The sequence below is a fragment of the Bidens hawaiensis genome, unplaced genomic scaffold, assembly GCF_021521415.1.
Source record: "Bidens hawaiensis isolate Kalapana, Puna unplaced genomic scaffold, B.hawaiensis_p1.1 tig00044159_1, whole genome shotgun sequence".
NCBI classification, from domain to species: Eukaryota; Viridiplantae; Streptophyta; class Magnoliopsida; order Asterales; family Asteraceae; genus Bidens; species Bidens hawaiensis.
The window spans coordinates 30,919-57,115 of record NW_027497839.1 but is presented as its reverse complement, the minus strand read 5'-3'; the positions used below and the strand labels follow the sequence as shown (position 1 = coordinate 57,115).

General features: G+C 31.0%; 1 protein-coding gene across 2 annotated transcripts; it reads right to left on the bottom strand.

Annotated features, from left to right (window-relative positions):
* Positions 1 to 13,923: 13,923 nt before the first annotated feature.
* Positions 13,924 to 25,007, bottom strand: LOC143594757 (disease resistance protein At4g27190-like). 2 transcript variants are annotated; one of them, XM_077073992.1, is made up of 3 exons: positions 24,899 to 25,007; positions 24,734 to 24,815; positions 13,924 to 17,480 (listed from the first exon to the last, which is right to left on the bottom strand). In XM_077073992.1, the coding sequence occupies exon 3, from the start codon at positions 17,131 to 17,133 to the stop codon at positions 15,007 to 15,009; it is 2,127 nt and encodes a 708-aa protein (XP_076930107.1). In that variant the 5' UTR covers positions 17,134 to 17,480; positions 24,734 to 24,815; positions 24,899 to 25,007; the 3' UTR covers positions 13,924 to 15,006. The 2 variants fall into 2 exon arrangements, with proteins under 2 accessions (XP_076930107.1, XP_076930108.1); XM_077073993.1 differs by having other exon boundaries at positions 24,734 to 24,795; positions 24,899 to 24,915.
* Positions 25,008 to 26,197: the final 1,190 nt, after the last annotated feature.

The following is a 26,197-nucleotide window of genomic DNA, read 5'->3' as shown; positions in this document are numbered from 1 at the left end:
GATGAGAAGAACCATTGTCTTTCAGAGTTACTGAGAAATTATTCAATTTCAAGAATGAGATTAAAATTTTGTCTTGGCTTGACTACGACAAAAGCTCAAATATTGTTGCATTAATATTTAATGATATTTCCATGTATAAAGCTTTATATAACATAACTTGAACAAAAATGTGGACTCTTGAATTATTGCTTTTATCTTTTGCTTTGTTCGTTTGGGCAATTGAGTGCTAAATGCATCATTTTGATTTCTAAGGTATCCTCATCATCATCAATTGTGCATCTACTTCTCAGCGGTTCTTTCTATTTGATAGATTTAATCAGTTCATGCTTTCATTGTTCATTATCATTAGTTCATGATTTTTGTGTTGTTTGTTAAGTATTGGTTAATGTGTGGTATTAAATACATGAACTCATGGTCATTTGAGATTTACAGCTAGAAATTAAAAAAAAAAACTAAAAGTAACCCGCGTAACACGCGGGATAAAACTACTATATATATATATATATGTATATGTATATATATATATGTATATATATAGGATCAGAATCATGAGAGAACCTTTTTATAATTGAGAACTATAAGAACCATTTTGGATCACAAAAAACCCAAAACTAAAAAAAAATCATAAAATAAAAAAAACACAAAAATCAATAAAAAAACCAAAATTCTTATTTTATCATCCCGGTTTCATAAAAAAACTCGGTTTAGCTAAATAATATACACATATGTATAATATATACATATATGTACATTTACATGTTTTTTTTGTACACGTGTATAATATAAGATAAATGAGACTGTACATATGTGTATATTACGTAACTAAAGATTATATAAAATTATACATATGTGATAATACGACGTTTTTTTTAATTTTTTTATTTTTTTTATTTTTTTTAACCGGAATGAAATATAAGAATTTTGGTTTTTTTTACTTTTTTAAAATTTTTATTATTTTTTGTTTTATGATTTTTTTATATATTTTTTTAAAGGTGTTTTTAATGGTCCAAAATGGTTTTCAAAGTTCTCAATTTACAAAGAGTTCTCTTAGTATCATTACCCTATATATATATATATATATATATATATAACCGAACTTCTTAATATCATATATGTCCTTATTTTATAATATTTTCAATAATGGTATATTTACCCTTTACTGATGTACCATTTATTACCCTTTATAATACTTGAAAATTCTTGGTAGAAAAAATAAACAACCGGTAGTCCATAGTCACACAACCTTGACTATTTCCAAGATTAAATCTTGCATTTTTCCTTTTTCTCAAGATTCAAGATCATGTGATCACACAGTAGACCGTCGCCCTCTTTTCCTTTCTTACACCAAACAATCACAACTGCATCCTTATTAGGGATGACAGTGAAACCCGAACCCGACATAATTGGGACGAGTCTTAACCGTTCCATTAGGGTTTGGGACGGGTCTAGGATTAGTTTTGAAATTTTTCGCGGTTGAGACGGGTCTGGGATTTCTAATATACCCGATTATATACCAGAAGTCCCTGTTATATATACAATAACAATAAAATAATGTTATTTGTGTTTAACCAGTTGTGTTGAGTTTGTGTCTTTGCTGTGACATTCAAAAGTATATAAAGTATGTTCTACATACGTTGTATTGTATCACGCTATCCAATCTCTACAGACTAGGTGACTTTTTTTTGAATTGAATGTATGATGAAACTAGAAGAACTTCTTGTTTCTTTTTAGGTTGAGTTTATCATTTTTTGTAATTGATTATTTATATCTTGTCAAACCCGATAAGTTTTGGGTCGGGTATACCCAACGAGTATTTTTAATAAACTAACGGGTACGTCCCAAACTCGACCCATTGCCATCCCTAATCGTTATGCAGATGTTATTGATAACAATGATTAGACGTAAACCGCCAATGAGGAATAATACTACTCGAGGATTCGAATTAAGATGAATCAGATTGAAACGGTGGATGAAAGGATGAATGTTTTCTCTATTTGAAAGAAAAAGCGGCTCAAACAATCGTCACCATGAGGAGATTGGATACCACTTCCATTGCTGAATCTGAAGCGCCTTTACATCTAGGTTGACAATCAATTTTACTTGATGAGTTCCATTGGTAAATGCCAAAAGTTTTTTCCTCTTAACCACACATGGTAGGAGCTCTCATGGAGTGCGTACATTCAAAAGCATGATGTAAAATACCTCAAAATGCATCTCTGTAGATGATTAATTAAAGACAATATAAACAGTTTATGTTTCTTTTGCAGACTTAGCTTAAAAAGATGTGCAAAATATAAGCAAGGGTAAAATAGTAAAAATAGAATTTGTTTGTCGCAAAATAGATATATTTGATATTTTACTTTTATAGGGATATATATACATAGGGAGAAGATTATAAGAGAACTCCATTTTATGGAGAGAATTAGAGAATTAATAATGAAGTATTTTTAATTTAATTAAAAAAAATATTTTTTAAAATTTTTTTCTTTCATCCTTCTTATATATTGTTATTCTTCACCACAAAAAAATATAAACATAAAAAAAATTAACGAGTAATGCATATATGCAATACACCGACTTTTTTTATAATGCATATGTGCAATAGTGTGCATTTTAATATTTAAAATAGTGTTAAATAACATATATATAGTTGTTTGTATTGTTTATTTGCAATTGTGTTATATTATATACAAAAATTAAAAAAATTGATATAGTGCATATGTGCATTAGTGTTGTATTACATATATGCGATAATGTGTTTTGCATACAATTATTAGTGTCGTATTTGCATATATTCAGTAGTGTGTATTGGATAATGCAACTGTGTTGTATTATATGCAATAAAACACTATTGTATATATGAAATAGGCATTAGTGCACATATGCACTACAGTACTACACCGGCAAGTTTTTTTTTTTTTAGTATCAATATCATCTTATTAGAAGGAGGAAAGAAAAAAAATCAAAAATTATTTTTTTAAACATAGTTAAAAATAATTTTTTAGTAGTTCTCTAGTTCTCTCTTTAAGAGGAGTTCTCTCTAGTCCCACCCCTGTATATATATATAATGGTTAAAATAAAAATACATAGTTTTGTAGAAAGAGTAAAAATAACACAAAATTTAGAGTTAAGAAAAAATGTAGCATAAATCCTTAATCCTAGGAAACTATTTGGTAGTTTAAAAACTACCAATCTCAACCATTAGATCGTAAAACCAATGACCTATATTGATTCTTACTCTTTCTAGAAAACTATTTCTTTTTATTATAACCCACCCATATATATATATATATATATATATATATATATATATATATATATATATATATATATATATATATATATATATATATATATATATATAAGAAAATGGTTCAAATAAGAATAAGTAGTTTCCTAGAAATGGTAAGAACTAATAAATTTTTGACATGGTATGTGTATATTACGTAACTAAATATTATATAAAATTATACATATGTGTATAATACGACATTTTTTTTATTTATTATTTATTTATTTTTTTAATGAAACCGGAATGAAATATAAGAATTTTGGTTTTTTTTCTTTTTTAAAATTTTTATTATTTTTTCTTTTATGATTTTTTTTTAAATATTTTTTTTAAATGTGTTTTTAGTTGTCCAAAATGATTCTCAAAGTTCTCAATTTGCAAGTGTTCTCTTAGGATCTTTACCCTATACATATACATATATATATATATATATATACACACAAGGGATGATTCATGCGAGAAGTCAAGTTACAGCAAGAAGTGCGAGAAGTTAATCTAGACCACTCATTTCATTTTTAATCTTACATCATTAAAAGTAAATGAAAAGAATATTAAAACAATATAATTATATTCTCTCTCCAATTAATATATAATTAAACCATACAAGTTACATTTTCAACTAATATAATAATCAAATCACAATAACTAAAATATTTAAAAAATCAATAAATCTATAAAATAGTAAATCTTTATATTTTTTTACTCTATCTCTTGAGTTCACCCTACACAACTATAATTTTTTCCTACACCTTTTCAAAAATTCCTACATATGTTTAATTTTTACATACATGTCTTAATTTTTTTTCCTACACATTTTCAATTTGTTCGTATGCATGTTTTTCGTCCAACACATATTCAAATCTTTTTTACATATATTCAATTTCTTGTTACACATCTTTAGTTTTTTCATACACATTTTAATTTATTTTACTACACATCTTTTATTTTTCTTATACACAGCGTATTTTCTTTCCTACACATCTACAATTTCGCCGTACACTTTTTTTTTCGTCCTAAACACCTTCATTTTTTTCATACGCATATTTAATTTCTTCCGACACATCTTCAAATATCTCATACACATCTTTAACTTTCTTTTACACATCTAATTTTTTTCACCTACATATCTTTAATTTTCGCATACAAATCTTTTTGTACACATTTTCAATTTCTTCGTACACATTTTTTTTCCGTCTTACACATCTTCAAATTATTTATTTATTTTTCAAAAGAGAAATCGATTATGAAGATAATATTTTGCTTAAATGTTATAAACTATAAACATTTTATTGGTGAAATAAAGACAAAATTAAATCTTACACTAAACAAATAAGAAATAAATAAATTTTAACTTACAAATCATAAATTTTAGATATTTATGCTTTGAGCTTTTATTTAGGGATGGATGAAATAAATTAAATGATGAATTATTTTATTTTACCTAAACTAACATTTTCTTATTTATTTTAATGTCTTTAAAATTGTATTAATTACAATAAATACAATAATGTTTCAACCGTTGATTAATAATCTAATGGTTGAGATCACTTCTCGCGCTTCTCTCTATAAAATCACTTCTGAAAAGAACCTAATCCTATATATATATATATATATATATATATATATATATAGAGAGAAAAAGGTTAAAATAAAAATACATAGTTTTGTAGGAAGAGTAGAAATAACACAAAATTTAGAGTTAAGAAAAAAATGTAGCATAAATCCTTAATCCTAGGAAACTATTTGGTAGTTTAAAAACTACCAATCTCAACCATTAGATCATAAATCCAATGGCCTATATTGATTCTTACTCTTCCTAGAAAACAATTTCTTTTTATTATAACCCACCCATATAAATATATAAAGAAAAGGGTTCAAATAAGAATAAGTAGTTTCCTAGGAATGGTAAGAACCAACAAATTTTTGACATTTGCCATTACAAATTATGATGAAAGAACAATTCTAGGAAACTATGTCGGTTATAATGATGAAAGAGTAATTCTAGAAACTATGTCGTTAATAATTTTAAATCCCAACAATTGATTAGCATGATCCAATGATTATGATTTATTCCTAGTCTTCCTAGAAAACTACTTTATTTTTAGGATAACCCTCCCCTATATATAGGGGATGGTTCAAGAGAGAAGTGGTTTTATTGCAAGAAGTGCAAGAAGTAAATTATAACCATTGATTATGTTTGATCTATGGTCTACAATTAACATGGCAATGTTGTAATTTTTAGCTTGCTCATTTTAATAGTTTACAAGATAAAAGGGTATTTATGTTTAATATGAATATCATATTGTTATATAAAAATAAAATTGATGGGTTTTTTTATATTGTGTTATTTGGTTGTCCATTGTGTTTTTAATTGGGTTTTTCTATGCATTGTGTTATAAATTTTGGTCATTGTGTTTTTTCAATTGATACTCATATTAAAGATAAAAATTAACACAAAGATTACGTCATTGTATCTTTCGTGTGTCATTGTGTCTTTGAGAATGTGTCTTTATACTTATCTTTGTGCTTTAGTCATTGTGCTCAATATTCACTTAATTTGAGAAAAATAGTATTATGTTGTTTGTGTATTACGTTCAAGGCATTGTGTAATATATAGATTCCATTGTGTTTTACATTTCAGGTCATTGTGTTATATGTATTTACCATTGTGTCTTACGTTTCAGGCTATTGTGTTATATTATTTACCATTATGTCTTACATTTCTGTCCATTGTGTTATATGTATTTACCATTGTGTCTTACGTTTCACGCCATTGTGTTATATTATTTACCATTGTGTCTTACGTTTCTAGCTATTGTATTATATGTATTTACCATTGTGTCTTACGTTTCAGGCCATTGTGTTATATTATTTACCATTGTGTCTTACGCTTCTGGCCATTGTGTTATATGTATTTACCATTGTGTCTTACGTTTCAGGCCATTGTGTTATATGTATTTACCATTGAGTCTTACGTTTCAGGCTTGTGTTGTTATATGTATTCATTATTGTGTTTTACGTTTCAGGTTATTGTGTAATATGCATTCATCATTGTGTTTTATGTATTAGATAATTTATTGGTATTTTTCATTACATATGTATACTATTACACAACAGTGTTATTAGTATAAAAAACACAATGATTAGATGAAAGACACATTGATGAAAAACACAATAACAAACAGAAAGACACAATGACGAAAATAGACATAATGGTACGAAAAAAGACACAATGACGTAAATTACTTTTTATTATTATATAACAAAATTATACTCATATTAAAGGTAAAAAACGCTTGTTATTATGGTGAATTTTATTTTTAAAAAAAATATCATATGAAAAGGTTATAGACGTTTAAAAATGATGGGGGAATCAACATGTGATTTGCATGTGGAGAGAGAAAATGTGTAATATTACTTTTATACTCTTTTTCATTTGGTCCCTACTTGACACATGTCAATTAATTATGGTTTCTCATCCTTCTCATTTTTGTTCCACTTTGTAGAATAACTTGACTATATATATATACACACACACACACTAGTTTTTATCCCCCGTATTACGGGGGCTGTTTTGCATTACTCGTTTTTTACTTTTTTGGAGTTTAATTCTATTTATTGTAAGAAAATTTATAATACACTTAGAGTTTTATAAAAGAGTTTCACAAATAACTAAGATGTTATAACTCGGTTAATAATATACTATATCCCCCGTATTGCGGGGTTGTTTTATATTATTTGTTCTAATATTTATTTATTTTTTGAATTTATATTTTGTTATTGTATGAAAGTTAATAATATACTTATGGTTGATCATAAATTGTTTCACAAATAAATGAGATGTTATAACCCGGTTTAAAAGCTTTATAGTTTTGATGGGACTCAAAACTCGTTTATTTCTTTTACTATAAATTTGGTTTTTTAATTATAAATATTATTTATGAAAGTTAATAATATACTTATGGTTTGATGAGACCAAAGACCCGTTTATTTTTTTAATATAAAATTGGTTTTTTAATTTAAATAATACATATATCTTTTTTAAATAAAAAAGATATTAATTTTTAGTATATCCTATTTTATAGGATTTTTACATTAATAATTTGATGAGAATAATTTTTAATTTAATGAGATGTTATAACCCGTTTAAGGAATATATGGGTTTGATAAGACCCATACCCATGAATTCGGGTCAAATGTATGAGAAGCCTCCAATTAAAAATCAAGCAATTCTGGTGACTCCAAAAAAAGGGGGAGCGACCACATCGCGACACGTATGATTTTTATGTTTTCGTTTGTATATATATATATATATGTGTGGGGATGATTCAAGAGAGAAATGATATTATTACAAGAAATGAATATGGACCACTAGTTTTGTTTTAAGCTTTAAATGCTTAAAGCTAAATAAAAAAAGTATTAATCATTCTCTTTCTTCAATTGATAATTAATAAACCATAATACTTTATCTACTTAATTAATATAACTAATTAAATTATTATAATTGAAAATATTAAGAACTCATTTATTTTTTATAACTTATATTTTGTGTCTTGAATTTTTATCCTACACAAGTATAATTTATTCATACATTAAAATTTCTTTCTATCCAAAACTAATTTCTTCCAACTCAATATATTAATATCCATCAAAACATACTTACATTATAATGAATAATATTAAAAAACTATTTTACATGTGTTTGCATTAAAAATCAACAAAAAACCTACAACCTACACAAAAACGTATAATCTACGCTTGTTCTAAGAATAATACAACATATAATCTACACACGAAAAACATATAACCTACACACAAAATTTATCATCAATGAAATACACACGCACACAAAAACATATAACCTACACACGAAAATTTTATCTTACACAAATACAATTTATTTATACATTAATTTCTTTTTATTCAAAATCAGTTTCTTCAAACTCAACATATCAATATCCATCAACACGTAGTTACATTGTGATAAATAATATAAAAAACTATCTTACACATGTTTGCATTTAATGTCAATAAAAAATATACAACCTACACAAAAACATATAACTTACACTTGTTCTAAGAATAAAAAAACATATAACCTACATACGAAAAACATATAACCTATGCATGTGTAGGATATGTGTATCTTTGTGTAGTTTATATAATTATTGATGTCGAATTACATATGTAAGTTGTATGTTTTTTGTATGTTGTAAAATTCCAAATTTTGTAAAAAAATAAATAAAAGAAATCTATGATTTAAAAAAATAAACGAGTGTTAATATTTAATTAATATTAAATAAATAAAAGATCATGGATTTGGATAATTAAAAGGATTAAAAAATAAATGAGTGTTAATATGCAATAGTTTTGTTTTGTTTTAATTAAGATTGCCTAAGAACTTGTTTTGTGTTAATGTTTACAGACGTAAGCTTATCTGTGACGTGTGTTATATTGAGTTGGTTATGAATGATTATTTATGCTGTGATAAAATGTCGTTATAGACAATAGTGTTTAATAGTATGAAACAAGGTCCCTTGAAAGGACAAGACTAGACTTGGTACATCGAGGGCCTCATGGACAAGCTACCTTAATAGCTTAAACACATGATCACCACTCGATGAATGCAAGTCAGGAGTAAGAAGGATGACCCAGAAAGCAAAGACGATTCAATAAAGGGCATGAATATAAGAAGTTTTCCTTTTACAAGGAATAAGCTAGGTTTCGGGGACGAAACCTCTTTAAAGAGGGAAGACTTGTAACATCCCGAATTTTATAAAAAAATAAATAAAAGAAATCTATGATTTAAAAAAATAAATGAGTGTTAATATTTAATTAATATTAAATAAGGAAAAGATCATGGATTTGGATAATTAAAAGGATTAAAGAGTAATGGGCTTTAGGTCGGCTTTAGGTCCATGGGCTTTAAAAGGTATAAATACTTTCTTAAACCATTTCTAAACCCTAACTCTCATTTCATTCCATCATTTCCATAATCTCTATACACACTCCAAACACACACTCACCTTCATTGCTATATATAAACGATCAAGAGAGAGAGAAACAAGATCCAAGACCAAAATCAAGTCAAATATTGATAGATCTATGATATACAAGCAAAATACAAGATAACCAAGCTAAACCGTAACCTAAAAACGTTCAAAGGTACATTCTTGACCTTTAAAGTTTACATTTTTATTAACGTTGAGCCTTGAAACTTGAGACGAGAATAGATCGGGTGTAAACGAACATTAAAGTTGAAAACTTGTTGATAAAACGGGACTTAACGAACTCGTAACTATGAACGGCTCGTTTAAAATGAACCCTAGATCTAGTCTTGAACATTTTAAGCTTAAAGATCCAAACTTTATGAATTCCCGAGTCAAGCCTTACCCGGAAATGGTCACGAGAACGTTTAAGGGGTAAGATGGCATCGAGTTATATTTTTTATGCTCACCACCACCACCACCACCACCACCACCACCACCACTGCTGCTGCTGCTGCTAATAATAATAATAATAATAATAATAATAATGAACTAGAAGTGGGTGAGATTAAACCCAGAACCACCATCGCATACATACAAATCGATTAATGAACCTCGTTTACACTATGGCTGATCACTTTGATAACTTGATTACCCACTTAACTCGATTACAAACAGAGGTTTGGATACATAAGAATCAATCGCTTACTCCTGTATGTTCGATTACAAATCTGAGTCGCTTACAAATCGAACTCGCATACAAAATGAACATCGCTCACTTTTATATCGATTACAAAACAACTCGATTACACAGACGGCAGTCGCTGCAGTGGGGTTCGAATACACTAGCACTCGATTACAACTGTAATCGATTCATAAAGGAACTCGATTACAACTGTAATCGATTCATAGAGGAACCCGATTACAATTGTAATCGATTCATAGAGAATTCGATTACAAATGTTTAAATCGATTACAATCAATGCCCTGCCCTAAATCGCAAGCTGTGACTCGAATATAGTTAGAACCCGATTACAATCCAACTTTGATTACGTTCACTGTAACTCGCTTACAATCAAACTTAATTACCTAGATATAATCGATTTTGGGGGAAACTTGTTCTTGAAGCGGCTGAAAAAAAAAGAAAGAAAAGAAGAAAGATGAAGAGGGAGGGGTGAGCAGGTGGTTATAAGAAGAGGGGTTGGGCTTTGTTTTATCTAAACCTGGCCCAAAGGTCTAGCCAAGCCCAAATACACACCCGAGCCCTAATACACTCCCTACACTCGATCACTTATAGTTCGATCACATTATGAAGGGATTTGATTATTTTGTAACTGACCTCGTTGAGAACCCGAGAATACGTATATGTAAAAGAACTACTCGCTTAAGTATACACCTAAGATTTCACTTGGAGATTCAAAAGTATAGGATAACCCGAGTGTCCTATACATACACATACGTCTAAACGTGAATAAACTTATAAATACATGACGGGAACTCGATAAAGAAAAGAATATTAAAATAATCAAGTCTTAAGATAACAAAATATACTCGGAAGAGAAATTAATAATAAAATAATTAAAAACCTTACATTAGGATTCGTAAGAAATATAATAAGTAGATGAAATCTAAACAAGGCCAACCGATTATACCATACTTGGTCATTTCCAACGGGAATGCAAATAGAATAAATATTAATACGCGTACCCTATATACAGCTAGCAGGGCGCAGTTAAAGAAGGGAATTACGATAAACGAAGAAAGAAACAGGATCCAGGTGAGTTTCTAGCCCCATTCCTTGTTATGTTTTTCGGTGCTGTGTGCATACTCGATGTGTTTAGTTAGTACAGTTACCTTAAGTGGTAAGTGTATGCCATATATGATATATGTGATAGATATGAATGATTGATTGTCGGTACGCGAACGATCGGATGGCAAGTCCCTCTAACTTCCGTTGGACATGGACTTGGCATTTGGTGGCGTAGTTAAGGACTGCGGGCCTTATACGTGTTATAGATGTTAGAAGATAACGTAGTTAAGGACTGTGGACCTTATACGCACTCCAGTTAGGAGCCAGCATAGGAAGGGACTGCAGACCCTATACGTGCTGTAATTGTGTTGTGGTAGCATAGGGGAGGACTGTGGACCTCGTACGTGCTATGAATTAGGTTGCAACACAGGGAAGGATGGTGGACCTTGTACGTGTTGTTAATGTAGGATGGTATAGGGAAGGATTGCGAACCTTGCACATACCATGATCGGTGAGCATAGGTAAGGACTGCGGACCTTTTACGTGTTCACGACTAGAGTACATGTATAGACGGCGGACTATGAACGTACCCTCGGTAGTCTGAGGTAAGTGATAGTATGTATGTATGATATGTGTATGTATTGTATGTCGCCTGATTAACTAGAACTCACTCAGCGTAGCTGACTTTTAATATGCACGCAGGTGAGTTGATTATAGAGTTAGCATGAGGATGGCACATGGCATGGATTGAACGACTGGCATCTGAAGATAGAAGAAATAATGTTTTAAATATGATGTTTTATGTTATGGTTTTAAAGAAAAGATCTAATGTTTTGTAATGAATGATTGATGTTTTATATTCCGCGAAAACTTTTAATAAACTCTGATTCGTAGAACTGTGTTTATGAGTAAATCCAACGTTCAACGTAAGGCACCGGTGACGGGGCCTTACAGTTGTACGTTTTTGTCGCTCAAAACAACTGTATGTTATATAACTTTGTGTAGGTTGTATATTTATTGATTACATTTAATGGACACACTTGTATGATATCTTTTTATTATTATTTATGACAATAATTTTTATAGGCATACCAATTGAAAAAAAATATATATTATGTTTTGATATTTAGAGTTAAAAAACATGCTAATAAATTGAGTGGAAATTATTTTTTTAATATAAAAAATAGTATAATATGAATAAATTGTATTTATGTTGAATAAAATGAAGAATGTGTAAATAAAAAATAAAACTAAAGTAGTGTTTTTATCTTTTTAATTATTATAGCTAAATTAGTTAGATATATTAATTAGAGGGAGATTTATTATGGTTATATTAGTTGTATTAATTGGAGAGAGAGAGTGCATTTATTGTTACATTTACATCTTTTTTATTTATTTTTAAATATTTAAAACCTAAAATAAAACTAGCGGCTCATATTCATTTCTCTCATTTCTTGCAATAATTTGATTTCTTTCTTGACACACACACACACACACACACACACACACACACACACACACACACACACACACACACACACACACACACACACACACACACACACACACACACACACACATAGGGGAGAGATATTTTGAGAACCATATAGAGTTTTAAGAACTTGGGAACTCACTTTTAAGCTACACATTTAATTAAATGGAATGGTATATGTGGTTGAGATTAAATCTGGCAAAAAAGTCAAAGTATGAGAGAGAATAAATATGTAAGTGGTTACACTAACTTTTACATCCGTTACACATGTGTAAAAAGTCGACTTGGTGCGTAAAAATTTCTGTAATTTTTTTACGTGTATGTAACTTACATATATTACGCATGTGTAAAAAAAATTCGAAAAAAAATCGTTAACTGAGTTCTTTCGAGTTCTTAAAACTCAAAAGGGTTCTTAATTGAAATCTCCCATATATATATATGTATAGAAAAGGGTTCAAATAAAAAGAAAGAGTTTCCTAAGAATGGTAAGAACCAATAGAATTTTGACAAGTGATATTACAACATGTGATGAAAGAAAAATTCTAAGAAACTATATCGGTTATAGTGGTGAAAGAGTAATTATAGGATACTATGTCGGTTTTTAGTAATTTTAAATCTCAACCATTTATTAACATGATCCAATGGCTATGATTTATACATTCCTAGGAAACTACTTTTTAGTATAACTCTCCCCTATAATTTATTCCTAGTCTTCCTAGGAAACTATTTCTTTTTAGTATAACCCTTTCAATTAAGAAACTACATTTTTAGTATAACCCTCCCCTATATATATATATATATATATATATATATGATATTTCTCAACTTTGTAAAGATATGTATGAAATTCTTCCAATTTCAAAAGACAAACATAATTTCAGCATGCGTCATTCCAACAAGATAACAAATAACACCAATGAAAGTTATACATCATACAACATATAAAGTTTAAAGAAACATGGAGTGTCTGTTTAAAAGCTTATATGCGAACCAAAAGAAGCCACCACATGAAACATTAAACTACCATAATAGTTACCCTGCACAACAAGGGAAATACTTGCAGTTGCATCCTTCAAACAAACTAGCACGTCATTCACTGCAGAAAAATATCTGAAAATGCGTAAAACTTGACTTTAAATTTTCGAGGTACATGTATATTTATATAGAAAAGATCTGCAAAACATTTTTACTGTTAATACTTAGGCAAATACCATTAAAAAACTACTATGCTATTTGATTTTTCTCATAAAAATCCTGCAACAATTTTTTTCACATAAGAAACCAACACATCTACGATATAAGAAACCAACACATTTACGATTTTATCTCACGAAAGTCCCTCAACAAATTTTTAAACATTTTTAACAAGTTAAATTTTAACAAAAGTATGCCAAAATATAAAGTAAAATAATTTAGAACCCGTATATTCAATTGTTTTGCTTAAGTGTATTTTATTTTGAGTACACATTTTCAAATTAAACCGCATACCCGTTTACTGAATAAACCATACATAACTAAGATTAAAATAAAATGGATTGTCATTCGACAAAACATAATCAGTTTTCGGCTTTAATCACCCGAATAAAGCTAATAAAATGAAAATGGTTTATTACTTGAAATCGAAACCAAACCGAATTCGAATGTGGCATGTGATTCGATTTTCAAAGTACTTAAATCCGTTTCGGTTTGGTTCATTTTTTAGTTAAAACCAAAAAAATTTAAACTAAATAACCTGGATAAGGCGAAAAGAAACAATGAACACCTTTACCGGTTCCAAGTTGTTTTAAATTTCTTTTGTCGTAATTATGTTCAAATTTAACATGTTAAGGGGTTTTAATGTTTAATAGTCTGTTAAAGGACTTTTGTGATACAAAACAAAAGGTATGTTGGTTTATTATGAACAAAAACTTGTTGAGGGACTTTTTTAAAAAAAGTTCAGAAAGTGTGTTGGTTTTTTATGGTATTCGCCTTTAATACTTTGCTTATTAAGTTTAAAGGCTGCCTAGCATACCATGTTTTAGGGAAAAAAGTAGAAACATGCAGATCATTTCACTGTAGCTTTTAGATGCTAATCACGTGAAAATGATATGAATAAACATTACCTGCGTTACGTTACATAATCCTTGAATTTTTGTTTAATCTCGGGATCTAATTTCAATTTCTCTCACCATATTGCCTCAACTTTGATGTGACGCAGATTGTTTGCATTGTTTAGGTTGAGAGGTATTTCAGTTAGCATGGGGCATTCATATATTTCCAAGGTAACCATCGAAGGCCACTCCAAACCTGAGCATATCTTCGTCAACATCCTTAAATTGTGAAGTATGAGTGTTGTTAAATCCGGTAAAATGTCACTACAACTAGTTGATGACATGTTGATCTCTTCAATATTAGAGCAATCTCTTATCTCAAGGTGTTTGATATTCATAATCCTTTGATCCACATTATTTGAGAACAATGCTTTCAACTTGGAACATTCACTTAGAATTTATATCTCCAAATTCGAGAAGCAACTAGTATGCATAAATGCTTCAATTATGTTGCATTCATGAATCAAACAATGGTGAATGTGAGGCACAAAGATTTGATTCAGATGCTCCAGCGAATCGTCATTCATCATGATGAGAGATTTTACTTTCAACAAAACATCTTCAATCGCAGGATCATTAACTATCTTTTCACAAGATAGTACAAAGTTGTCATACATACAAAAACAATCTGGAATTTCAAGGTTTGGAGTTATTCGGAAACCAATATAAACTTGTAATGCATTGTAGTGGAGGTTTATGCTATTCCAAATGTGTTGAAGGCTACGTTGTTTTGGAACGAAAATTTTTAAAGTATCACCACTTACTTGGATGACTTCTATAGTATCATATTTGAAGCAAAATTGCAGTGTAGTCAATTTATTGAAAGTCTCAATTTTTTCAATGATATGTTCTGTTACCTCATTGCACCATGCCACGTAATTCACATCTTTACGAACATCTGATTTTACATTTATGATCAACTCCTTCAATGAAGAAATCTCAGAAATTATAAGACGATTTAGAGTATCACCTTCCTTGATAGACACTATTAATCGCCTCAAATGCTCCAGCCTTTTGATATCATTTGGTATCTCATTGATTATATAATCACGTAAATCAAGAACTTCAAGCATATTGTCATGGCCTTCTATTACTAAAGGAAATTTCTTTAACTTAGCACAATCATTCACATAAAGCACTCTAAGCTTTTTCAAGTTTGCCATAGAGAGCTCGAATTCAAACCCTGCCTTGTAGAGGTCTAAAACAATCAACTCTTTCATCTCATCAAAAAATGTTCTTGAAATTTTTTTTAGGTTTGAATTTTTTTGTAGAAAAAGTGTTGTAAGCTTTGGGCATGTAACATTCTCAGGTAAAACCTGTATTCCGCTATCAGCCAAAGAGATCCACTGTCTAGCTTCCCAACTATAATCTTGTACATTTTCGAGCTCTTTTTCTACCACTAAGCAGTTGAACTTATCACTTTTCTGCAAGATGTTCAATGCCGCTCCCCTACATAACTTGTGGATGGTAACATATTGCTTATCTGAATTGTCATAAAGTAAAGCCGCTTCTATAAGGCAATCCATCATTTCTTCTCCAATCACATCATTTCCAAGAAGATCATTAGCTTCCCAACAATCAAATAAGCAACATTTAGGAATTTTGTATTCTTCAGGATATAAAAGACTAAAAAGAAAGCAGATCTTTTGGTTTTCTTCTAGATCATCATAACTAAGGTGCCAAACATTTTCAAAAGCTTTCATATATATGTCTCCTCTCTTAGCTGGTTTTCTTAAATCATCTAAACTTTTATTCCAAGATTTAACTGATGTTTTTGATTTGAATAGAGGTGCAACTAGGCTAATGAGAGAGAAATAACCATCACACCAATTAACTATTTTACGAGCAATCCTTTGAATGTCACCTTTAACGTTTGCATCATTCTTAGTGGTCAAAATATTCTGAAACAATTGCCAAGCATCACCCACACCAAACCTTTCCACCTTTATACTGGATAATGATTGATCAAATGTAGAGACGATTTTGCTTTCAATTTTGCTTGTGGCGTAGACTATTTTGCTACCTTTTGTAATCATCGGTATTCCAATAGCCTCAAGCTCAATAGTCTCCATGACATCATCCAATAACAGCAAATATTTTGCATCATGTAGTTTTTGTGCCACGAAATTCACATCTTCAATACCTTGAATGTCCAATCCTAACCTTTCAGCAACAATATGTTGGATGCCAACCTCTATGCTAGAATATTTATTTTCATCTCTATATCTAGAAGCTGGTAGGAAAATGACTATATCAAATATTTTAATAGAATTTGCTAAGCAGTTGTTCAAATGTTGAACCAGTACACTTTTCCCCGTCCCTATCTCACCATGCACTTTGATTATGTTAAAATTATCATTTTCAAGATCCTTCAATAGTTGGTCCAATATATTCTTGAATGCTTGAATATTTGCAATGCTAACAAGTTTTTCCAACTTAACAGTGCGATATGCTCCTCTCTTCACCAAGGATTCCTTCCATTCTTTTCCTTCTCGTATTAAGTCATCTATATTTGTGCACTCCATATCAATCTTTTGAATAAGATCATCATCATCATCAGGAAAAAAGATTTGACTACTACTCCCTTCTGATTTTAAAAACTTCGTTGTCAGTGTCTGTACATTAACAATAATTGTTTCCACCTCGCTTAACCACAAATCAATTCGGTTCCCTGGAAACCAATATTTTGGAATTTTTTTGTTACACCATCTATAATTATATGTAGTCTATCCATTTTTCTTTTCATATGTGAAAAATTGTTGCTCAATGTTACTTCATTCTTCCAAGAACTTTGGTTGCCTTGGATCAACCCCAGACCAAATTGGAGCACCCCTGTACCTGCTTGAATCGCATCCATTTAGGCGTTTCAAACCTGCACACATGGAGCACAATGATCACTAAACCAATGGTGATGCCTAGTTTATTCTGAACAATACACTAATCACTAAAACTGTTATTGCTTAACAAAAATTGCTTGGTAGTGAATAAAATCAACTGTTACACTTGAACAATCATAGCAAGGAACTCGCCATTAAACACATAGTTGTAAAAATCAATGTTTTCAGACCTGGACTGGACATCGATCTGATCGTTTTAACGGGTTAGAGGTCAGACCGGACCGGGATGTTGGGCAGGATACTGACCTGGATGACATCATAAATAATATATATTTTTTCATATATATAGAATAAATTATGGTATTGAAAATCTTATTTGGAAATGAAATTAAGTTTTCAACTTTCTAGACAACATGCTTTCACTCTTTCCCATGCATACAAGTATACAACCAATTTCAAATAAGTTTTGATTCTGATTTTCTTTTATTAAAAATAAAAAAAGAAAGCATGTTACCAATTCACAAGGGGTTCGCCGGGTCTGGTCCGACCGCGACCCTTAAAAACCGGCCGGGCTTTTAGAAAACGGGCTAAATACCATGAACCGGACCTGTGTTTGTGGCGGGTCCCAGTCGGTCCGGGTTTCAAAACATTGGTAAACATACAAAATTAATTTTCCATAATAGCCGAGTATATCACATCGACTTTACCCTATTCATTATATATAGCTGGTTTACAAGTTTACTTTATCTATTGCCTATTGGCTAGCCGTGTCCGAACTCTCACAGATTTACCAGTCCATACAGAAGTCAAACAATGTCGTTTCATGTATCGAATTAGTTCATACAGAAGTCAAACAATGTTGTTTCATGTATCGTATTACTGTCAAAACCAACACTCACTGATAATAAAAACTATATCTAGCATTCCTAACAAACAAATCTTTCAAAACTTTATAGAACTTTGAACTTAAAGTTACACAGATCCACAATTCACCACAAAACTGCTTGAATGTACACAAATATTCTAATTAAGCCACAACATCATACAAATAACAAAGACACTAACCAAATCTACAATTTCTAACATCAATTCAACACAAATAACCAACACGAAACACATAAAAAAAACAAATTACTTCCATATATAATAATATACCTAGTAAGAAATTAGAGTTCTCAGCCTCCTTCCTAACATCCATAATTGAATCAATCAACTCGGTACCTTTAGGGCACGTTCGTTTTACGGAATTGAATGGTATTGGAATTGGAATTTGAATGAATTGGATTTGGAATCTGAACATTCCAATAGGAATTGGAATTTGAGGGAACTGAAATCCAATTACATTCTTAATGTGTTCGTTTGACAAATGAATAGGAATCGGGTTTTTTTTAACAAGGATAACGGCAAAAACATTTTAGTTATTTTAGATTTTTTGTTGTTTATTTATATTTTGCGTTATGATTTTTTTTATCATTTTTTTTGAATATTTAGTATGGGTTTTCTATTAAGATTAAATACCCATCAAAAAATATTCAAAAATAATAAAAAAAGATTCATAACTCAAAATATTATTAAAAAACAAAAAAACTAAAATGTTTTATTCGTTGTCCTTGTAAAAAAAAAAAACTCGAGAAAAAATTTCAATGAATTACCTTGAATTCCTCCACAAATTGAAAGGATTTGGAATTCGTTAATTTAAAGGAATTTGAAGGAATTGAATTCCAATTCTTTGAACCGAACACACCAAAATGAAATTAAGATTCCAATTTCAACGAATCAGGTAAATCTATACTCATGTTCGGTTTTGCAGTCATTTAATACCTGTAGACCGAATTTGCAACGTTGTGTAATTTTTTCCAGCAAAGATTGAGTTTAGGTCACACTTCAGCGACAACTCCGGCCAACTAAGTTCATTGTACAATCGTAATGAGGTTATCCAGTTTATTTCATTGGCTGGAGAAAGGTATGCTATAAGTTGTTTGTTTAGTTTTCTTGACGTTTGGTTACTTAAGGTATACATTTTGAGGTTGGTCAATAGATTGATTGAAGCTCTTTGTTTTTGAAGAATTAGATGTTATTTTTTTTAATTAGATATTGAATGTTAAGCTAATTACTCTAGCACCAGCAACTAAAAGCGTAATGTATTTTGGATTTTTAGAAATGCATACGTTGAACTGATTTCAGTTCATGATTTGAAAGGTTGTTAGGTGAAATGGTTATTTGAGTTAATCTAAAGATTTGATGTTTTGCTATTGAAAATAGTTTTCTGAGTTCTCATTCTGCGTTATCGATTGCTATATAAGCTACCAAGATGTTAGTGCTTGTCATTGTTCATCATGGGTTAAACTTGGCTAAATATGGGTCACATGTATTTTATGTTTACTAAAAGGAGTTTGGTATGCAATTAAACACTATATGTGTTCTCTTTATGGATACCTGCATAATAATAAACATATGATTATGGATTGCTTCTGCATCGCACGTATCTTGATTTGTCTAGAAGTAATATGGTACGAAATAAATGGATTTGGGTCAGCAGTAAGGTAATTTGAGTTTTTAACCTATGTCGACTACGTTCTGAAAAGTTTCTCTCTTTTTTATGTTTTAAAAAATATTGTTAAACGGGCCGTGTTGCTTGTTGGTGGGCGCAGCTTCACATGAACCTGAACATGACCCGAACGCCTAAATTATATCATACGCATTAACCCGAACACAACTTGTTTACTCCGCAATGTATTTTATCATATACTGCAATGTAACTTAATCAAAACGCATGTGTAGTATGCTAGTTATTATTTATTTATGTTTTATGAGTTGGTGTAAATGTAACTTAATAAACAACTACTCACGCCCCTAATTTAGTTGTTTTCTTTTAGTGATTTCAGGGAATGAGGATTTCTTCTTATGCAATGGCCCATGGTATTCATTCAGCTGTGGGTGAGTTGATTTGGGTCCTACATACAGGGTCATGGTGGCCAGGTTGGATATGCTGCTACGTGAATAGAATTAGTCCAATTTCCTTTACAATGAAATTATCACGAGAAGATTGTTAAACTAATAGAATACGAGTGCCATGTTGTAATTAGTTTGTAGTAGTTATAAAAATAGAGGCAAAATAATTTATCTAGGGTGATTAAGTTAAATCGAATTTATTCGGACACGGTTCAATTCGAGCTTCAAATGCGAATTGAAATTTAAATTGCGTATAAAATTTGAATATGAATTCGAACCGAATAAATCAACAAATCTAAATCAAATTCGAATTGAATACACTTCGGGTAAAAAGATAACAATTCGAAAATTCAATTCGCTTGTTTCGAAAATCTAATCTGCTTAATTTGAAAATTCGTTATTTGATTCGTTGAACACCCCTATGAATGACTATACAGACTAACATATCTATTAAAATTAATACTTAAAATATGTAAAATTTAACAAGATTGTGTAAAATATGAATATTATGTTTGTGTAGTGTTACTGTTAAGAGGATAAATTTTCAAATAAAACTACATAACATATTCATTCATCTAATATCAACTTAGTATATGCATATTACATTGTTTTGTTATTTTTTAATATATTTTACCCAACCGTACACGGGCATTTTATCTAGTTATATTATAACCAGTCATCGCTCAACCCATCACTAGTCTCCTTAGTTGTCGTCTCTGCCTATGAAATCGCAGGTCAAATGGCACATCTGGTCTGGTCTTCATTCCCTCTCTATAGCCATTCTCATCTTTTCTTCTATTGATCTGGTTCCTGCCTCGATTTGGTTAATCTTTTAAATTTTTTTAACTTATGGATTTGGTTCATTTTATGTTCAGATTGAGCAATACAATTCGGGGTTTTTTTTCAGCGACCTGGATTTCTTTGAAGGTTTCCATTTGTTTTTGGATTTAACAAACTGAATTTGATAGGCCTGGGAGATTTTATTTTGGCTCATCAAAAAATGAATCAATTGGGTATCATTTCTGTCCATTAATTCGGATTGAGAGTATGAATAAATTGGTTTTCTAAATTCTAATTCCATTTCCATCATAAACCAACAGAGCATAAATTTTAATAGAAAAATTTCTAATTTCTATGAAGTCCGCAAACCAAACGGGTCTAAGGGGTTTTAAGTTTCTGGTCTTCAGAGCCGGAGATTGTAGTGATCTCAAATACCGGTATCTTCCTGTTTGATTATCGTCCATCCTGCATTATGTTGGATGTACTTGAAACAGTTGATGGTTTCATTGTTTACCAAAAAGCGATAAATTTTGTGTCTACTTAAAGTTAAACTTTATTAGAGAATATTTTACAAAAATTCCTCATCGCTATCAGGGTAGGGAGACTTTGAATATGTAAGAACGATTCCTTTTCATACAATGCTAATCTGAGCTAAACACAAAGCTAAGTTTCTAGCCTGCCTAGTAAAACTTTAGCTAATCAACATTTATACTATATATCATAGTTTATAACTAACATTTCATACACTACTAGCAGTGTGCCCGCGCAATGCAGCGAGGCGCGCGGGCAACTTAACAATGAGCGCATAGTCCGTTTCGGTACATACGTCACCTGATGACAGTGCGTACGTAGCCTAAAATTAGACTTGTAACTCGTGCAAAGCCAGTTGCGTGTAACCGAAGATTGAACACGCGTAACCGGACGGGAATGCACGTTACCGACATTAAAACATGCTTAAGCAATATACAGTAATTTAAAATATACAATAATTTGAAATAAATCATTTTTTTAAACCACCCCGTTTTTGCCCCAAACCCGTTCCAACTCGACAACGTTTTGATCCGGCCCATTTCTACTCGAACCATAACCATATTTGTATCGACTCATTCCGATCCTATTGTACTTTCAGAACTCGCCCGACTCGACTTGTTACCCGGTTCTAAATGGCAAGCGCGTGACATTCTAACTTGCTAAAACTAGAAACTATAGCCATATTATACCCAAATTAAAGAGAATAAAATGCTCGTTTTAATGATGTAATTTTTTTTTAAAAATATTAACATGTGAAAAAGCTATGGACGCTAAAAAGTCGTAGGGTAGTTGGTTTTGAATTAGGGGGCATATGTGTAACTATTATTAAAATTTACAAAAAAGGTAAGGAAGTTGAGGGACCAAAGTTGTATGTATATTTTTGTGAGTAAAGACTTAATTACCCCTAATTTTTAAATTTTTGATGCATTATGTGTTGTATATAAAAGAATGAGTTAGGTAACTCTTAAAATTTAAGAGGTCCTTAACTCATGCTTTATATATAACTAGTATCGTGACCGCGTGATGCGACGGCGGTAATTTAGAATGATTCAGTCGTTTATGTTGGGTTATAAGTCAACTTGTGAAATAAATAATAATTTAACATTAAGATTATTGTATTCTTTCGTAAACAATTATGACAGTGAAATAAACTAAAACAAGAATAATAAATTTTAGTCATACTTCTCGCACAGTCGCACATCCTAATTAGAGGTGCACAAATCGGGTTCTGTAAATATACGGTTTCGGGTATGACCGGGTATTGGAAAATCAGGTATTGGTAATACCCGGGCCGGGTTCGGGTCCAGTATTGTCTCTAAAAACCATACCCTATGCATCGGGTTCGGGTCGGCTATAGAGCCGAGTATTATATTTACTGGTTTTTTTCGGGTATTTTTCGTGTATAGATTGGATTTTTTTAAGGGTTGCACCTTTTAAGGGTATTTTCGAGAATGTTTCAGGTATTTTTCGGGCAACTTAGGGTATTGATCGGGTTTCGGGTATTTGAAAAACCCGGTTTCGGGTATTGGAGAAACCCGGTTTCGGGTATTGGAGAAACCCGGTTTTGGGTATGGAACTGGCTCCGGTTTTCGGGTATTGTCGGGTATAAATCGGGTCCGCTTCCGGGTACGAGTTTTGGTACTGAAATGCATACCCTATCCGTACCCTACGTGTAAGGTCGGGTACGGGTTCGGGTATTAAAAACTTAGGTATTCAAAAACCGGTTCGGGTATTTTTTTTCAGGTACGATTTCGGTCTCGAGTTTTTTGTACCCCTCTAATCCTAATTATCTCATCCTGATTTTTCAAACACCATTCACCATCGGCTCATATCTGGTCCAATCCAACACTTAAGAGGTTTGCTCAAATTTTACATTATGAATTCATAACAAGATAAGATTTTACATATAATTGTTGTGTCAGTTTACTTATTATTTTCTTTTTTCTGTTACATTATGCAAAACCAGTTGTAACATGCTATATAGCATTCAGTGAGATTTGGTTAATAATGTTAGTGTAATTAGTTTAAATGCTTAAGTTGCAATATTTTGTCTATAAACTTAGTTTTGAATTTGGCTGTTTATTAAACAAATGTTATGTATAGCATTATAAGTTAACTATTCTATTTATCCAAAAATTTTAATATGCAGTGAATATATAGCAAATGTAGCAAATAAATATCTATGTTACTAAAATTAAGGAGATGCTAAAGTAATATAAATTAAAGCTTCAATTTTTATGCTTTAAACCCTTGTAAATAGATGCAACTATGACTTGTACTATATAATCCGTAGCTCAGTTTTGAACAAAATTTATATCAAAACGTAGATACAAATAAGAGCGTTACAATGGTATGCTTTAATTTTTAAGAAAACATAATATACTTGAAGATATAAAGAAAATAGTAAGAAAAATATACTTGAGGAATATGTGGAGAAAGATGATGAAATGTAAATGTTGGTTAATTTTACAAAAGAAATACAAAGATAAAGGGTAAATACTGTAATTATATATCTACTAAATTTGTAACTGCATGATTTGTTGATGAAAAGACAAATTTAGCCTAAATATTCAAAAATCAATGCTATAGGAGTTGTACTTGTAGCAACAAGTTAGGTACCTCTTAAAATTTAAGAGGTCCCTAACTTCTGTATTATATATAGTAGAGATATAGATATAGATATAGATTATGTAAATATGGTCCATGAGTCAATATTTCATCTCACCTACATTGGGAAAAAATTAAGTGCAAGAAAAGTTGATGAGCATCACGGGTTAAATATATTTTTATTCAGGGTAACCAACACATAAAAATGAAGAAGAAAAAAAACGCACTAAAAATATAACTATGCAAAGAAGTTGAGTGATAGCACGTGCCACTCTATCTATGCACCCTAAATTAGATCCGTCCCAGGGGAAGATACCAAAATTGAGTTCTAGGCATCAAACTATAACATTCTGGAGCTCAAAATAGATTATGACATCCATATCAATTACCTATTTTAAAGAGTTATATATGAAAATACCTTGGAGAAATCAGAAATCGGGCAGATATTTGAAATTCTTTCCGTACAACTGCTTCTTCTAACTATACTTTGTTATAAACAACTAGAAAGAATAAGAAAAGAACTAACAGTTAGATATTTGACACGATCTATGCAAAGAAAGAGAGAGAGATAAGAGATTCCAACCTTGGATTAGATCCATTTTGCATCTTTAACTTTTCGAAGGAGGACTCTGTTTATGGTCAACACAGCAAAAAGATAAAGAACATATTCCAATCAACCTATTATTAATATCTTAAATCCGATCTTAAATATATATAAATAAAACTCTAAGCTAAAAATTAATCTTATCATATATTTGATATTAAAAATCCTATAATAGGGATATACTATCATTTAAATATATATATATATATATATATATATATATAATTTATAATTAATAAACAATTTTATAGTAAAAAAAAAGTGTGTTATGGGTCTCACTAAACCCATATAACTTTTAAATCGGGTATAACACCTCATTTATTTATGAAACCCTTTTAACAAGCAAATAGTTGAAAGGTTTTATATAATAAGCCACTAGGACTTATTCAAAATTCTTAACCCGGACTTCACCATGCAAAAGATGGACCATCCATCCTAGTTAAGTGAGTACTACTAACTGTTCACGAGTGCAGGAAAATTAAAAACAGGGGTATCAAAGGCTTCATCCCCACAAACAGAGGATCCATCCACCTTTGTTAACCCCGCGAATTGTCTTAAGGATCATGGATCCTTTACCCTAGTTACAACTGTCTGTGACAAACCAAAGTTATTGTTCAGAAAAACACCAACACAAAAAAAAAAAAAAAAAAAAAAAAAAAAAAGTGGGCTCGGGCCTTGTCTTCTGTATCCCTCATCGCCCACATAAGCTGCATCGTCACCCTCAGCAGCACCTTCTCCCTTACCAGCTTCAGCCGCCTCCTTGACACCACTAGTCCCAGCCTTAGTATTTTCAGCCATCTCCTCATCGTCCTCGCCACCAAGAGCATCCAAGGCATTCTTCCACTTTTTCACGTCCCAGGTCGTCTTATCAAAAGCAAGATCACCGGCCTCCTTCGCCATCTTGATCCGTGCTTGGAATACTGACCTGGCAGCCCACACCTTGGCTTCATCTGTAGCCTGCTCCACTGCCTCTTGACGCTGGACTTCTGCTAAGGATAGCTGATCCCAACTTTTTTTTATCTTTGGAGAGCTGGATCATGGCTACAAAGCAATCAAGATCAGAAGGATATTGGATCCTAAAACTCAAAGTATCAGGATACAGGATACTTACAGAGAGGACAATGTCATAATGGGTCTCGAGATCAGAGGACCTCTTTCTTTTGGAAGCAGCGGACTTAGCCCTGGTTGTTGCGGTCTTGGGCTCGGAACTAGTGGTTGCTTTTGAAGCTTCTTTCTTGATGACAGGAGAGGTGATCATGCAGTCCATGTCTTCCAGGG